Below are 12,778 nucleotides of genomic sequence, written 5' to 3'. Positions count from 1 at the left end.
CTGGGACTCTAGCCTTCCATCATACAGGATCCGGGAGTATAGGCACACTGCGGAAAACGACATGGTGCATGCATTGGCGCTGCCGGACCTAAACGTTCATAGTTTGAGAGAAAAAGTCCGAATCATTCGGAACACTTATATCAAGGAAGTGAACAAAGTAAACAACAGTAAAAAGTATGCTACCAGCCCGAAGGACGTCTACACTCCCAAGCTTACGTGGTTTTCAGTAGCGGATGAGTTCCTCAGGAAATGTATTCAACTGAAATCTGCTGAAGTCAACTCAAGTCAAAATTCGGTAAGTCGACTCGGTAGTAATTACAACAAATAAAACGTTTCCAATACTTTTCTAAATGTTTGCGCTAAAAGTAAAATTAACCAGTTTAGTACCGACTTCTCTTTTTGATGCCTTACTATAGGACGGCATGTTCCACAAACAGATCAAACTAATAAAGTGTGAGACCGGTAAATTCCGTTGTGTTAGTCATGTGTGTAATTTTATGTCTATAGGTGAATTCATTACTAAAGTCATCGGCTCAGGAGGCACATTTTGGGAGAAAGGTCCTAAGTTTCGAAGAGGATAAAGTTGAAGGGGCAGCTGATGTGTCCGCGTTTCTCCCTCGAAAAGGGATCCTCGGTAGCCAACTTAAAAAAGTTTTCTTTTGGTCACATGTGGAGAACAGTCTCCCGCGACGGGAAGTATGATACAATACTTACCTCTTCTTCCTCTGGACCGGCATTATCACTCCCGATGCGTTGGGAGTGATACTGCAGGGGCGAAAAACCCTGTGAGAACTGAATGACCGTAAGGAGTTTACCAAGGGTTTCTCAGGATGGTACCTCTGCTGAACACTTAAGTTATTATTCACACCTATTCGAATCCCCTTCTCTGATGCACACTTCCCTCTACCGTTCTTGTTAGTATTGGGATCTACAGTTTAAAGTATGTTTCGGATAATGCAGACTATACTACGATGCATTTCTTTGCCTCTCCAAACAAAACACAGCTTTTCATCCAATACTACAATGAACGCTTCTCCCGCTCCGTAGACCTCATCACTGCCACGGCATCATGCGTGCCTCTCCCCTTTCTGAACCCAAATTCATCATCCATATTGGAGTTTGTTCCAATACCATATTCTTTTCTTCCCCGCTAATACTTCTATATTACATTTCCTCAACCGTCTTCCCTTTTTTATACTCTTGAATCTACCGCTACAATTCATTAGTACCATATTTTGATCTGAATCCGCATCCACTACAGAGAAACTGTGCAAATCAATTACATTTTTCCTAAATCTGTGCTGTAAATACAGTATAACTGGTATCTTTCTGATTCCCCGGGCATATTCCTCGGACATATATTTTGCTTTCGCCCTGTGATCATTCCTCGTTCCAAAACCGTATTCCCCTACTCCACTGCCATCTCTCCGTGAGCCTATCGTCGCGTTTCAATCCTCCATCACTATCAATTGTTAATACTTCTAGGAACACCCGTTACGGTTTCCTCTAACTGATTGTATACCCTCTCGACTACTTCCTCCCTGTGATTGCTTGATTACATGTAGATCTGATTAAATGTAGATCTGGTCAAGTTCGTTGGTTCTGAGTTTGCTTCTCCTAATAATATTCCATCACATATATACTCCATATTTGCTTCGCTTCTTCCTGCCGAATGCTTTATTCGATACCTCTCTGTATATTACTCTTTAACTATCGCTCAGGTAATCACCGCTATTCTTCCATCTCATTTCACTCAACCCTAAAATATCTACTTTTCCTCATTCTATCTCTCAGTTTCAGTTTTAAAGGTTTTTATTTCCGTAAAGAACAGCGTACAAGAATGAATATAAAATAGATAGTTGAAACATAACAACAACCATACGGAAACCCCGTTTTAGGATTTAACTCCTCTTCGGGGTGGAAACAACAGAATAGGAAAGGCTACAAAGAGGGTAGCGTTTACGGAATAGGGTCTATCTCTCGCTTTATATTTTCTAATATCCCTCTCCTGAGCATCGTCTTAACATTCCTAATCCCTATTTCAGCTGGTTCAGGCCTCTTTTCTGCTACGGTTATCGATTTCCTTTTGAAATCTGTGAGTCGGCGACAACAGAAGCCTTGCCTCTCCCTCTGCCGTGCACAACACACCATTCCGCCCTTCAGGAGCTATTGCTTTATTTCTTGAGTAAATCTTCTGGATCGTTTTTGAGAGATCTACCAAGCGTGATGTAAATAATGTTGTTACATCCAGACCACTGGAAAAACATGGAATCTGTACAATTTCAGAGAAATTGATTTTATTCTTTGTGCAAAAACTGAAGGGTTTATGATGTTGGTATGATTCCGTGAAGTAGGTTATAGGGTTACTTGAACTCCTCTGAATCGATGTAAGGATTGACTCGACACGTATAGTGATATAGGCAAAGGGAAATTATTCTGAACATTTTTAAATATACATGGTTAGTCTCAAAAATAGTATGACTGAGTCCATTAAAAACAATCACTGCCAAAATTGATAAATATATTCCAAATTCTTCGAATTATCACCCTCATGTGCCCACACACTGCTGCCAGCGGGGTTTCCACTCCTCATACGCCTTCTGGAGGGCGGCGCCCGGAATGCTGCTAAGCTCCCTCGTCACCAACTTCGCACACACCTTTCTCATGCCGATGTTTTCGGTCACAATTCGCTACACTTTCTAGGGATGCCAAGTTCATCAGAAACCATGCGAGCACTAAATCTACGATCCCTGTCCAACAAATCCTCTTGAAAGATTTTCGTCACTTTTTGAGGTCGAAGGGCGTCCTGTACGTTCGGCGTCTTCAACATCTTCTCTAACCTCCCGAAACAACTTGTACCACTCAAAAATACCCTATCTACTCATTGCATTATCACCATAAGCTGCCTTGGCCATGTAATGAGTCTCTTTCCCAGTTTTGTACAGTTTCACACAACATTTGAAGGCACTTCCAATGACCAGTTCACGACGGAGCGTGACGAGGTCACGTTATAGAGGTTTCCCAAACGAACTTTCCGCACTCCTCAAAGGTTGGGAGCCAACTACTATCTGCCTCCAGCCTTTCCTGAGACTGCCCTCCCTCGAACCCAGCCAGAGAAACCGCCGCCCGTCCGTCCATCCAACCGGGAAAAAATAAGTCATATTACTCTTGGAACAGACTTTATATAAATATATTACTACCTTTACACCACTCTTTACTTCTGGGAGGATGATTCTCTCACGTTTCGTTTGCCCATGTAATCTTATGAACGTTCTGTGAGATTTAGACGCCTAAAATATGAGAACAGCGTTTACAATCATCTTCACCCCCTCCTATTGCTCAGCTGCTTACTAACCCAGCGCTCAAAGTACTTCAGGTATAGGTAGTGTGTGCCACGGCCTTTGCTAAGAAAAGTATATCTTTTTGATATGGAAGCTCAACATTTAAAATTTGATATATGTCACTCTCGTTGTCCAAAACAAAGACCTATACTATATAGTAAAAATGCTCACGCGCTAAAACAGTGGAATATCAGCCAGAGGAGTTGGAAAGGGCATGACACGGAGTATGAATGCGATGCGCTGTGGAGTATAAATGTGATGCGTAAAACTTACTTGTTTGGGGTGAGCTAGTTCGCATTTAGAGAGGATTGCATACCGTAAACAAAAGTTATCTTTATTTTTATCATTTATGCATGCCTTCCTATCATGAAGTATTTATGGTAGCGGTAGGAATGACCGACTTTTAGGGGTTTCGGAGTAATAAATATTTGAATCTGTGCAGAGTCCACCCACTCTTAAATATATACACATTTGATTCACAAAAACAAAATTTTTAGATAAAATCTTATATGAAAAGTCATTTTAACTGTGGTATTGAAAATGAACAAATTCATAGGTTTTCATGTCCGTTCATTTTTTTATCCTGTATCTTTGCATATGCCTTAATTCTCTGTGTTTTTTGCGTAATAATAAACTTTTCTTCCGTTTAAAAATGTCTACATATTCTTTTCCCAAGAATATTTATTTACAAACGGGAATATCTGGAGACTTGACTGAAAGGCGGACTCCAATCAATTCCTAATATACGTAGGTTCATCATCGAATCTACATTCACTGATTCGAACTCTGAATTTGTATCACTTACATACTCCGCCTCTATTATCTCTATCCACCATTATTATTAATGGGGTTTACCCAATCCCAAAATGGTATATTAGCCTCTTTCAACTCATTCCTATATGACTGATTGCTCCCCTCTGCGCTTTCCTCAACCCACGTGATCATGATCTTATCCTACAGAAGTGCTGTATCCCCCTGCCAGTTGACCCCTCGGCCACCCACCCCACCCCCTAAAGCCGTCGAAGCCGCAAGGGCCACGAAATAATTTTGATGGGCACTGAAAAAACGGCATTCCAAAGAACGCTTCTCCCACCCTTCGTCCATACCCTCCTCCCGTCAACTCCTTCTAATCATATCCCTATATCATTCCCCTTCCTCCTTGCCTCCGCAATAATTGATTTTCGAGGTGTCAAAGACTAGGTTCCCAGTCTGTAACGACAGTACCTCGCCATGATACAATTATCAAACGATCTGACGCAAGGAAAAGTGAAAATTGAGAATCTTCGAGATATTGCAAACGATTATTTCAGCTCTTTTGCCCATTATTACGAGGATTAGGTTTTTACAGAATACGCTGAAAACCTCAAAACTAGTGATTATTTTTTAAGACAGTGGATGCCCTCTAGCTAAAACTCTACAAAGGAGAAGTCGAACCAAGTGCAAGAATAATGCCCGTGACACATCCGCTCGTTCACGGGCAAACACGTTGGCAGAATGTTACATCGACAACCGAGATGGACTGGACTTGTAGTAGGCCGAAATACAAATGAAGAGTTTAACCGAGTGGGTGTACAGAAGCCATACTCTTGAATATCTAGCGAGTTCTGTTTTTTTCATATTGCCGGCACATTAGATACAATAGTCTGCGTTTGCTACAGTGTCTGTGTGCTCATGATGTCATACCACGTATCATTCATTTCAGAAAAAATAAATCGTCCTGAGCGCTCGGGGGTGGTGACGATATTGGTGTGCACACGATTTAAGTTAAGGTTGTGAACTAGTAAGGTTGCCATTGTTCAGGTGCCTAAGGCTCAAACATGGAACGGAAAAAATATCATTCCAAGTGTAACAATTTTATAAACGTTCATTGCTACTAATGGTTTTTTTCTTCCCTCTCGATGCTCAAAACTGTAAATAAATTGCGTATTTTGTTTCACAATGATTTATTCCCTAATATCCTCATACGAATTTCGTTTCATCCGCTCGCTTCTATTGCAGTAACATCTTGTTTAGCAGAATCTATGCCACCTATAGGTACCCTTTCAACTTCTACAACTCTTCTACTCAGTAGAAATTCAGGAGATATGACAACATATGAAGGCTGGGATGTGTTATATATAGTATTGTATAATTCCAGAATATATATATATATATATATTATCCGGAGTATATAACCCTTATCGAAATCTGAGTTCATGGCATCAAAGAGGTATGAATTCCTATGAAGCAGAAGAATGTAAAAATCAAAATTGCCCATTACTCATCCATTGAGGATTGTCAACAATTTTCTAAATCATCATGCTTTGTTGCCAGAAAAATCTTCTGTACCCCAATAGAAATTTCAGAGATGACTGCAAATATAGGAACTATATTCTTGTCATCTTCACCTGTTATAAATCACCTCTAGGCCTTTTAAGTAGTGTAAGAGTTCGGGTTGGGGAGTTAGATATCTGAAGCCTTTAAGGTAAATTACATATTTTTCAAACTTCTCATAGCAGAACTAGTGAATTCCATGGAAGTTTAAGTCATCTAGATTGATAATATGCATCTTTTTTATTTGATGCCAACCTTGGGAGCTCCTAATCTGCGTCTTGTCTTGCGGCAGTGTCCATAAAATTTGCATACATTATATCATGCCACCAGCAATACAAATCAAGCTTATTGATTTAGATCTTTCCCCCAATGGATGCTCACTCAGTTTTGTCCCTGGCACACAGAATTTGTAACCTGCTAAGTTTAATTCCAGCTCTAAATTATCCATCATTTTTTAAAATTTGTTGTCTCAGGTGTAACTTTGTGGAATTTGCATAACATATTGAAATGTAATGAAATAATTGACTGTAATTCCACACACTTTATTTAAAAACACGACCCAGGTTTCGACGTTGAATGTCATCATCAGGTGGTCCTCATAGAAGCATGCTGGCTATATATACCTTCTGATCATAGGAGGGGGGGGTTGGTCAGAGAGTGTGTGGAATTACTAAGTCAATTATTTCATTACATATCAATATATCCATCATTTGGTTAATAAGGCTGCTTCATAAGCGTTTTGCAACATACTGAACAGTAATGAAATGGCTGAGATATATGCACAATTAGATACCCTATAGTCATCCACTCATCATCTGGCGATGATGATGTGGTGATGTAGATTGTTGGCCAAAGGCCATTGACATTTCAAAATTGCCATCCGATGATGATGGCATGAGACACAGTGAAAGACCCACGACCGGCCCACTCCTACCAGAGTATATCAGATGCATCATTTTTAGCTCTTCATCTTCTACAAAAACTGATGCAATTTGTCACCGCATCTTAATAAAGATTAACATTTAGGATTTAGATGAAATCAGGATTACATAAAAGTTGATGAGTAGGGTGATAATGGGCATTCCTGTCTGACTCCTCTTCCTAAAACTGCCTATTCTTACCCTCCATCCTCTGTATATGTGTGAGCAGTTCGATAGATGCACAGTTTAGAGATAAGTCCCCTATCGCTCCAGTCTACTCCAAACTTCGGTATTCATTCATTACCATTCATCAGTTTGCCCAATTCATACTGTCAAATCATTTCTTGAAATCTGCAAAACAAAGACATCCTGATTGTTCTGTCCATGCCCATTTCTGTCTCTGCTAAATGCATACCTCCCCTTTCTTAACCAAAACTGATCCCCCTTCAAATAACCATTTACCCTCTTTCTCCACTTATTGATGATCCTAAGTACCACTTTTGTTGTGCTTGGCAGTATCAAACTTATTGTTCTTTAGTCCACGTATAATATATGGCTGTCTTACCTTCTTTTCGGATGGAAACTGATACTGATCAGATGAAATCTTCAGGTCATATTAATTTCTTATAAATGCTTCAAATTAGTCCATTGGAACTCTTAATTCCACACTTTCCTGAACCCATTAGTGGTTCCACAAGAATGTTTTCTATCCCCTGGGCCTTATATGATTTCAATTCTCTTAATGCCCTTTCTATTGCACAAGCAGGTATTCCTGGTCCTAAGCTATCCCCATCTACTTCATATTATCTTTCTAGGTCTAAATTTTCTAGCCTAATATCTTTATGCTATAGATTCTATATTTATTCTTTCCATCTCTGTTGAATCTTTTCTGGTTCTACTAGTAATTTTCCTACAGCATCTTTAACAATGTGCAAAGGTTGTCACTTCTTACTTCTTGATAGATCTTTGGGTAGATAGATTGACCTTCCTCTAAAAGGCACTCATTCCTCCCTTCTTATATAAACTCTCTTTGTTCTGGCATTGGACCCTCCACCATGCTTCATTTTCTTTGTTACTTTCACAACTCAGTTTGTTATTTATCTTCTTGTACTTCATTCTACATAATGCTGTGTTTACATCCTTCCATTCCTTCTCTCATCTATCTTCCTAATCATATCTTCTATTATTTATGGCTACTTTTCTTGTTCCTAGTAACTGTTCCAATAGTTTAGCTTTCAGCTTTTAGTATCCCTTTTTTGGTATGCTTCCAGCTTTCTTTTTTGCACTTGTCTTCCTTTTATGACGAGTAACTTTCTCTACACCTGTCTCTATCTTTCTTTTCATCCTGGTTAATGCTTCTACATTCTATTCTTTGAACTGTTTTTCCTGTTTTATCCTCTTGAATCTGATGTTACACTTAATTAGTATTGAATTATGGTCTGAATCCCCTCATGAGTTACTGTGAGAATTGATGTCCCTGTTTCTAAATCTCTGTCTGAGCATATTATTATCTAGTTGATATCTACATAAATTTCAAGGCATTTTTATGTAGATTTGTGTATACCTTGGTGTTTAAAATGGGAGTTCATTATGACTGAGCCATTTATTCTACAGATATCTATTGCTTTCTACCAGTGGTCATACCTGGTTCCTTAACAGTAGTCCCCTCCCTACCTCACTGCCATATTTTCCTTTGCCTGCCATTGTGTTTCAATCCTTCATCACTATCAGATGTTTCCCTCCAGGAACACCCACATTCATGTCCTCAAACTGATCATACACCCTGTTGACTTCTTTATTCCTATGATTGCTTGATGGCATGTATACCTGAACATTGACTAAGTTTGTTGGCTCAGGAATACTTCTACTAATAATGTTCTGTCTTTCACTTGCTCTACATTTACGATATTTTTTGTACCATTTTGTTCAATATTATTGCCACTCCCTCCTGGCTTTTTTTCCACTCTTGTATATTACTCTGTTACTATTGCCACAGTGATCCCCACTATCCTTCCATTTCACCTTGCATAGCCCTAAGATATCCTATATTCTCTCTCTCCATCTCCTTCACTAATAATTTTCCTTTCTCAACATCCTTATATCATTCCTAGTCTCTACTGGAAGTACATTTGGCCTCTTCTGTGTCATTTTCTCTGCTGCTAAAATCAGTTGTGCTTAACGAGGATCTTGTGTGATGATCACCAAAGAAGTCATACCTCTTCTCCTGCCAGCCACAACATATGACCTAAGAGCCAGGATTCCATAATTGGGTAGTCTCATTTCTATGCTCTAATCCAACATCATATTTTTGGATGAATTATTGAGCTGGTTTCCCATTACACCCCACTATAGTGTTTTAACAGGATATCATCACTTTTGCAATAGTTAAACACAGCAATTAAACCTAAGGTTGATTTGATAGGTGAGAATAGAACTCACCTATTGCTAAGTTCCCAGGAAGGTTTTGGTTCTCAAAAAAATGGCATAGCTTGGGTGAAGCTGAGGATGCCGCAAAGAATGCCTGAGATTCGAACCCAGGCCCTCTGTGGCCCAATACTCTAATACTGGACTACCACATCCTCAGTCGATTATTAAGCAAATTAATTTTTTTAATTCGAAGATTGATGCTATTCTCTGTTTGGCAGGGAACAGATGACAGAGAGGAGGAAGATTCAACAGATCCAGGTGATCAGGAGGGAAACAAAGAACTGCAGCAGTCAGACTACGTTCCAAGGATCTCTTCTGTTGTACATCCTGAAGCAAAAGAGATGTTCAAGGAGAGCGAAGTTAAAGAGAGTGCAAAGGTGGTGAACAAAAGGAAGTATCATGACGATTCTGTGTACAGGGCCATCAAGGCATTGAAGGCCATTTCCCGTTCCACATTGCTTGAAGAACATGAATTCGACACCTTTGGGAAATCAATAGCCGCTCAGCTTAAACAGCTTCCCCTGCAGCAGGCTTTAGAGTTGCAGTCAAAGTTTCAGGTTATGATCGTGGAGTCTCGACTGTCACTACTTTCACCACGAAATCTTGTTCCGGACGCTAGTCCATCAAAGGAAGTGGCATCGTCAAGCTCAACATGGACTCAGAAGGAATCTCCTTACTACTGATATTCTGGCCATTCGTGTGCAAATTGTACTGTGTATTTTTTCATGACCCACTTGGGTTCTTTTCATGAATCATTCCCCAATTTTCATCTTCACATGGGTGTACTTGTGCAAGTTTTTAATACAATTATTTGTGTCGACATTCAACAAAACCTTCAGTGTAGACCAGGGTTTTTTGAGCTATAAGATCATGATACTTGATGCTCAGTTATAGTAACACTAGTTGGTGTGATGTCACTTTGGACTCCATTTCACCATATGGTTCAAGTCAATTTCACTAAATGAAAACATTCACACCATAATTTTTACAAATATCGTTGGTACAATATGTTTATCAGGGACTCCATTCACATACTTTTTTGTTCTCTGGGACCCTTCAAAAAACTAGTACACACCAATTTAATTCTTGTTGGCTAGGCTAGATCACTCTACTATCAAGATTACCCCACAATGCAGATGGATTTGATGGTTATCTGATTCTTTAATAAAAAATTTCAAAAAATCATTGTGATTAAGTAACTATATCTATGCTGTGATTTCACGATGTAGTTTTCAAGTGGTGCTACATATACAGATATACATTTCTGTACATGTAGCAACATATCTACTGTATATGTAGTACTACATATACAGTAGATAGAGCATCAATTATGCGCTAAGATCCAGGCCACTCGAGATCCAGCCATTCAAGCCATTAAATTCGCTCACATTGCAGTGGGCATCTTCAGGGGTGAAAACCACTTCTGCAGATGATTGATACCTTACATGAAGTATTAATTGAAGGCCATCTTGGTGTCTGTAGCTACTGTATTAATTATTATAGCAGCTACTGTGTTATCAAAATTAATTAATAAAAGATGTTTACCAATGTGGACCGTTAAACAGTATGAAACTTGGCATCTTTGGGAATGTTACACAAAATAATCCATTTACGACGAAATAAAAACTATATTAGAGATTTCTGTGCTCTGGTGCTTTTACAATACCAGCTCCACAATTTCTAGTTTGAGTGAGAAGATCCACTCTGGAGCCTTTCAGAAAGACTTTAAGGATTTTATTTGTGAATTTTACTTTGATTGGTGTAGCTGATTTTGATATGAAATAATTATGAAATTGTTACGAAATTATGTTATTTCCTAATTTTTATGATTGAATAAGGCTGGCCATCTTTCATAATAGTGGGTGTAAATCACGAAATCAAACAAATAATCCTTGCTTTCATTTTCCCATCTAGTACTACTATAACAGCTTTGAATGCTTTGTTACCTCTCAATTTGCTTTATCTCTCTTATTTCAAATTTCTTGTCAACCCATTCCCGATGTAACACTTTCTTTCCATTCCTCTAAGTGAATTTTTTTTATCTTGTGTCCAATATTTGTTGAATCATAAAAATTATATCCATTCTCAGATATCATAGAAGTGAAAAGCTTCCCTGTGTTTTTGAAAATTGTTCTTTCAATACAGAACTTCTGATCTGAAATCCTATAATTATTATTACTTTTAATTTAATTTAGTTTATTTTTGGTATATATCCACAATCAAAATTTGAGATCTATTTTTGATTCGCTTCCCTCCTCCATTCATTTGACTTGAAACTTGAAAAGCTTGCTTATTCCTGATATAATCAGCATATGGTAACCAATTTGAGTCAATACATTGCTGCTCTTGTGATTCCTGGTTTGTCATATCATCAGAGAGCTGTAGCAATATGAAAAAGTTTGAATGGAAGCTGGGTGAGTCTCGTCAGTCATTCCTTGTAGGTATGTATACTTGAATAAAGATGAATTTTGCTGGCTTAACTTTTATGTTTACTAATAATATTCTATTGTTCACTCACCTGCCTTATGTTGACTACTCCTCTTCATAACTTTTTGTTCAATATTCTTGCCACCTCACACTGGCTCTCCTACCCTTCTCTTTATAATACTCTATAACTATCACTCCAGAAATCCCTGAAAGACTATCATCAACTTTGTCCTAACATACCAAGTCTCTTTTCTAACTGGTTTAATTGTTTCTAACTGATGATGACCACAGAAGCCTCGCTTCTCCTGCTGTCAAGCTCAACACACTCCCGAATAGATTAAGTTCCAAAGTTACCAAGGCATACTCAAACATATTTCCATCTGTAAGATAATTAAATGAGATGATTTACTTTTGTCTTCCTCAATAGTGGTTTTAACATGATACAATCACTCCACTTGATTAAGTTTCCTTTTGCAGCCACCTCATGAAGAAACAGATTTTGTGAGGACTACCTTTTGCCTGGGCGGGTCAAAAAGTACGTCATGCACCGAACTGAACGAAGTCCAATTATTAGAGTTAATTGGTCTGTCACACGCGAAAAAGCATGCATACGATGTTTTTCAAGAACCGGCTTACGCTTCAAAAAAGAGTCGCTCCATTGACGGCCAACCGCTCACTAGCCGTCTCGGAGTACCGTGAGGCCCAAGAAAAGGTGCTAAGTCTCCCCGAGAAAATATGCGTGCATTCAAGTCCCGAGTCGAACCAGCGAAAAATCCAGAGCCCCTCGCCAGGCGAGAGAGGCGTCGAGACAGGCAGATGCCTCGGATTCGTCAGGTGAGAGCCTTGCTGAGTTCATAGAGTTAATTTTGAGGAAAAATCGGCCAAGTCCGTAGTTTTTCAGAACAAATAATAGTTCCTAACCCACAATTTCCAAGAAACCCGCTGGTCTGTGGGATTACGGAGGGGAGGCGATAGAATACAGGTATGCTGCTCCAACTCGCTTTTGGTGCCAAATTTTATTTTTGCAAATTGTTTTCGATTCGCTAATATGCGCAAAATGTTCAACACAGATTTTGACGGCAGGTTAAGGATGCTGCGGGAGATGGATCAAACCACCTATGGAATGGAACCACCGATGGAATCCTACCGGTCCACATTCATTTTATCTCCCTTCATTCCACCAAACATCCCAAGCATATTCCTACAGTCACCTGTGTTGACTAACGTTCTCTCCTTTAAATTACTCAATACCAGGTTTGATTGCGTGCAATTTATTTTTGAATGAAAGGAGAATGAGATTTCCCAGAAAACTTATTTGCTAGATCTCATTTCAACACACAGGCGTCATCT

At 39.1% G+C, this 12,778-nt stretch overlaps 1 protein-coding gene across 1 annotated transcript; it reads left to right on the top strand.

Annotated features, from left to right (window-relative positions):
- On the top strand, positions 1-9,774 carry LOC139699057 (uncharacterized). The gene is made up of 2 exons (XM_071598095.1): positions 1-295; positions 9,220-9,774. The coding sequence occupies exons 1-2, from the start codon at positions 62-64 to the stop codon at positions 9,682-9,684; spliced, it is 699 nt and encodes a 232-aa protein (XP_071454196.1). The 5' UTR covers positions 1-61; the 3' UTR covers positions 9,685-9,774.
- Positions 9,775-12,778: the final 3,004 nt, after the last annotated feature.

The sequence above is a fragment of the Hetaerina americana genome, unplaced genomic scaffold (genome assembly GCF_022747635.1).
Source record: "Hetaerina americana unplaced genomic scaffold, ioHetAmer1.1.p SCAF_1, whole genome shotgun sequence".
In the NCBI taxonomy this organism is placed as follows: Eukaryota; Metazoa; Arthropoda; class Insecta; order Odonata; family Calopterygidae; genus Hetaerina; species Hetaerina americana.
Note: the sequence above shows the minus strand (reverse complement) of the source record. Positions and strands in the feature narration are given on the sequence as shown.

Excerpts from the sequence above, each read along its gene's own strand:
- LOC139699057 (XM_071598095.1), top strand. The coding sequence starts at position 62 with ATGGTGCATGCATTGGCGCTGCCGGACCTAAACGTTCATAGTTTGAGA. Across the intron at positions 296-9,219 it reads TCAACTCAAGTCAAAATTCG|GGAACAGATGACAGAGAGGA; the intron begins GTAAGTCGACTC and ends TCTGTTTGGCAG.